Source organism: Pangasianodon hypophthalmus, chromosome 21 (assembly GCF_027358585.1).
Source record: "Pangasianodon hypophthalmus isolate fPanHyp1 chromosome 21, fPanHyp1.pri, whole genome shotgun sequence".
NCBI classification, from domain to species: domain Eukaryota; kingdom Metazoa; phylum Chordata; class Actinopteri; order Siluriformes; family Pangasiidae; genus Pangasianodon; species Pangasianodon hypophthalmus.
In genome coordinates, this window is record NC_069730.1 from 725,729 (window position 1) to 730,728 (window position 5,000).

Below are 5,000 nucleotides of genomic sequence, written 5' to 3' on the forward strand. Positions count from 1 at the left end.
TTGCTTGCGTTCGCGGCGTAGCGCCGTTCTCGCTCGGAAAATTTCAATCACAACAGCTTCGAGGCTACTCACAGGGATTACAGTTAGGTTCTGAGTGACTAATTAAATGAAAAACTACTTTATGAATTATGAATTTATTCCGTCGTCGGAACAAATTAACATCAACAGGAACACAGCATGTGTGTGATTTTTAATGCTGCTAAGCCAGATGCCAAATTAACGTGCTACATTCATAACACAGATGACAGCCTATAATTAATGATGTGATGATTCATCATTGTTCCCTTTACACATTTTCTTGGTTATATTTATTTATTTGTTTATTTATTTATTTTTGCCTGCTATACATCACCACTTCCCTGAGGTGAGAATAAATAAAGCAATCACAGTTACAGAGGTTCCTTATCCAGCTGTGAGAATGACAATCAATCTGACTGAAACAGGTAATAAAACACTGTGTGTGTGTGTGTGTGTGTGCAGTTCTTGAAAAATAATCAACAAATAATCACAGCAATTTGGCAACAATGAAAGAACGACACATCAAACTTTTTATCCGTTTATAGTTACATTCAAGTTAATTCCTGTTCTCTCTTATGTTATAGCAGCTATAAACACTCGTTCCCTCAGCAGCATCGCGTTATTCTCTCTCTTCGAGTTAATAAAACAAAAAAATACAGCTCATCAATTTTTTACCAAGAAACCGCAAGGCATGACAATATCAGAAAACTGAAATTTACAGCTTTACCTCTGACTGTTACAAAGCGCTGACACTGGAGACTCCTTCCATAATTGTTAAATAAACGTCTCCTTACAGATCAATGATTACACACGTGTTTATTATCAGTGGAGCGTGCACTGTACTCGTCCCTGTGAATGAGCTGTTACTATGGAAACGATAGTGTATTAACATAAACCTGCGAGTTTTCAGCTGCGCTGCTGTGAGAAATAGTGTGTGTTCGAGCAGGAAACATGATGTGATGTGAGAGAATGCGATGAACGACAGATCAATACTCATTCAGAGTTGAAATGTGTTATTAGACCGCTGTAGTGTACAGTCTGGTACTGTGAGAGAGAAAAGCTTCTACACATGAACACTTTTGTTCTCCAAACACAAACAGTTTACTTTTAGCTTCAAAGATGTAATTACATCCTGTAACGATTTTCCTCTACGGTTAAGAAAAGTTTCAAAAGACACGCGTTTATACGCCGCTGAGAGTGTACGTCATTTCTCTTTGTGCTCCTCACTGGCATCGAGCTTTATTTTCGAGCCTGAAACAATGCGCAGTCAGGCGCCGTCATTAAAATCTCCGCTGTTACGATCATTTCTGTGCGATCTTTATTCTCTGGAGGCGTTAGATTTTTCACGAAATTGACATCAGAGCGTTACGGTCACGAGTTTACAGCCTAAATATCTCCTGTGTGCTGTTTAGATGCAAAATATCGCATGAACGTTGTACTTCGTAATGTTTCCAACTAAAACACATCCAAGAATGAAAGGAATACACGTCAGAGCTGAGTTAAGGGTGTGCAGTGAGGACAGCAGAATTCAGCATGTATTCAGAAGTTACGTGATTTTTACGCACATGGGGGCGGAGTTTGATAAAACAGAGGTGTGTCTCCATGAAGAGCGATTCTGATTTTGTACTTGATTTTTCTTGTGTGATATCGGCTCAAACACGTCATGCTGAAATTTATAAAAAATTTTAAATTCACATAAACACACTATTTGACACCATAATTAAAATACATAAATATTAAAATGTATTAATTAATTAATTAATAATGTGGGGTTTTAAGGTGAGTGTTTGAGTTTAAAGATGGTGGTCTAGACGCTGTGAAAAACCCCGCTGGCAACCTCAGAGGTGTGAACTGCACACAGGTGATCATAATAATCTGAATGGCGTGCATAACCTGACTCTGAATACGAGGAACTTTCCATACTCTGTGTGTGTGTGTGTGTGTGTGTGTGTGTGTGTGTAGGTGATCCTGTATCCTCTGAAGCCGAGGATGTGCACCGGTCAGGGTGCTGTGTGTATCGTCTTCATTTGGCTCATGGCGAGTTGTTTCTCGCTGCCACACGCCATCTTCCAGAAACTCTTCACCTTTGTCTACAGGTGTGTGTGTTTCTGTCTCTCTGTCTCTCTCTTTCTGTCTCTCTCTTTCTGTCTGTCTCTCTCTTTCTGTCTGTCTGTCTGTCTCTCTCTTTCTGTCTCTCTGTCTCTCTCTTTCTGTCTGTCTGTCTCTCTTTCTCTCTCTTTCTGTCTGTCTCTCTCTCTCTCTCTTTCTGTCTCTCTGTCTCTCTCTTTCTGTCTGTCTCTCTCTCTCTCTTTCTGTCTGTCTGTCTCTCTGTCTCTCTCTCTGTCTGTCTGTCTGTCTGTCTCTCTCTTTCTGTTTGTCTGTCTCTCTTTCTCTCTCTTTCTGTCTCTCTGTCTCTCTCTTTCCGTCTTAATCTCTCTTTCTGTCTCTCTCTCTCTCTCTCTCTCTCTCTTGATTTAATTCAGTAATTGTTATTAACATGACCGTGTACATGTACAGAATTGCCAAAGCATCACAGGAACGAGAAGAAGTGTTATTAACAAACAAATTAGTTATAACATGGAGAATAGAAATTAAGTGTTAATTCATTAATTAATTGATTAATAATGATAATCTAATTTATCCTGATAATCTAATTAATAATAATAATAATAATCCCTCTCTCTGTCCTTTCCTCTCCTTTTGTCTCTCATTTATTGTAGTTTAAACTTTTTAAATGATTTTTTTTTCTTTTCTATAATTCAGTAGTTTCAGTTTTTACTATATACTGAAGGGAACGCTGCTGTTTTGCATCTGTTATGTCTAAAGAATAATTTATCAACACACACTGTTTTACACACACACAGTAATTAGGTAAAATGTGTTTCATGTGTTATTAATGTGTTATTAATGTATTATTAAAGTGTTATTGATGATCCATGGGGGAAAAAAGTGTAGCACTGAGACTGAATGTGAGACAGAAACACAAAACTTTCAGGATTTATTTCAGGGAAGTGAATATTACTACAAAGACCATGGCGCTGGTGAATCCTGCACTCTGATTGGTCAGAAAGTGTTGATTAGTTTTCTATAACAGCAGCTCTGACAGTAGCGCAGGTTTATATTAATGCGCTCGTTCTAATACGTTATCGTTTCTATAGTAACAGCTCATTCACAGGGGCGTGTACAGCGGACGCTCTACATATAATAAACAGATTAAAAACATGTAATGGTTGATGTGGTGAAGTTTTCTGTAAGGAGACGTTTATGTAACATTAATGGAAGGAGTCTCCAGTGTCAGCGCTTTGTAACAGTCAGAGGTAAAGCTGTAACTGTAAGTTTTCCGACGTCTTCAGGACAGAGGAGTTTACGCTTCTTTGCAGTTTCTCGGTAACATGCGGAACAAGCTGCGATTTTAGAGAGAATAAAGAGAGGCTGGTGAGGGAACGAGTGTTTATAGCTGCTATAACGAAAGTGACATAAAGTGTTCATTAATAAATTAAAGATCGTAATTGTTGGCAACGTGGTGTGGTATAAGAGGAATAAAACACTTCATCACACCACTTCATCACACCACTCTGTCGTGGATTAGTTTGGATGTTATTCCTTATGTAATATTTTATTTTGGTTTATAAAGATGAATTTTGTATGTGATGTGACGTGTGTGTGTGTGCGTGTGTGTGTGTGTGTGTGTGTGTGTGTGTGGCCGTGTTGAAGCTTGTGATGGAGTGTATAAAGCGCACTGTGTTATATCTGAGCCGAGCTGTGTGTAAACGTCCATCACTGCAGTGAATATGAGAGATGTTAGTGAGGCAAGGGGTCTGATATCGCTGAGAGGAATTTCAGAAGCTCCAAGCTTTTATTATTTCAGAGCTTTTATTTTAACTGAATGCATCTGAAATAAAAAACATCCTGTTTCAGAGCTGCTGCTGTGTGACAGGCGATAAATTAACTTCACAAAAACTTCTTCACACTAAAGCATTCAGGAAACGATTTTTCTGTAGTCTCTCTCTCTCGTTCTTCCTCTCTGTCTTTCTGTCTGTCTCTCTCTCTCTCTCTTTCTCCCTTTCTCTCTCGTTCTCTCTCTCACTCTCTCACTCTCGGTCTCTCTCTTTACCTGTCTGTTGCTCTTTCTTTCTCTCTTTCTCTCTCTCTGTCTCTCTCTCTCTCTGTCTGTCTGTCTCTCTCTCTCTCTGTCCCTCTCTCTTTCTGTCTCCCTCGTTCTCTCTCTCACTCTCGGTCTCTCTCTTTACCTGTCTGTTGCTCTTTCTTTCTCTCTGTCTCTCTCTCTTTCTCTCTCTCTCTCTCTCTCTCTCTCTGTTAATCTGTCTCTGACTGTCACTTTCTCTGTCTCTCTTTACATCTGTTTTTATCTCTCTATCAGTCTCTCTCTCTTTCTGTATATCAGTCTCACTGTCTTTGTCTGTCTGTCTCTCTCTCTTTCTCTCTCTGTCTCTCTCTCTTAATGGTCTATGTGTATAACCTCACAGTGTCTTATGAACATGCGCATATTAAATAATTATAATTAAGGATATTCAGAACAAGATTTTAAAGTCTGAGAAGCTTTTAAGACAAAACTCATTAAAAGTATGTGGAAGTAAACTGATTAAGAGCTCATTATGATGAAAAGCATTAAGACAGCTTGCTGTGCGTGTGTGCGCGTGTGGCCGTGTGTGTGTGTGTGTGTGTGTGTGTGCGAGTGTGTTATTTGTTTCACATCTGTATTGCCAAAGCTCGGGTTAGAGACTGTTAATAAATTCATGAATATTAATGAATGTAAATGATTATTGATGAACAACTAAATGAGGTTCTGAAGTTAAACTCCAACATGAAGACTAAACATCTCAAGGAGACCAATCTAATGAAAGGGGTTAAGGCTAAGTGTGCTTTCTCTCTCTCTCTCTCTCTCTCTCTCTCTCTCTCTGTAGTTTTAATATTTAATTGTTGGAAAGTCACTAATCAGAGCTCATTAAACAGCGTGTCAG

General features: G+C 38.9%; 1 protein-coding gene across 1 annotated transcript in view; it reads left to right on the plus strand.

The window, feature by feature from the left end:
- LOC113543348 (G-protein coupled receptor 83) overlaps positions 1-5,000 on the plus strand; it is a 10,573-nt gene that overhangs the window by 2,317 nt on the left and 3,256 nt on the right. The window contains exon 3 of the mRNA XM_026941468.3: positions 1,981-2,114. Coding sequence (XP_026797269.1) covers positions 1,981-2,114 — 134 coding nt within the window. The remainder of the gene's footprint in view (positions 1-1,980; positions 2,115-5,000) is intronic.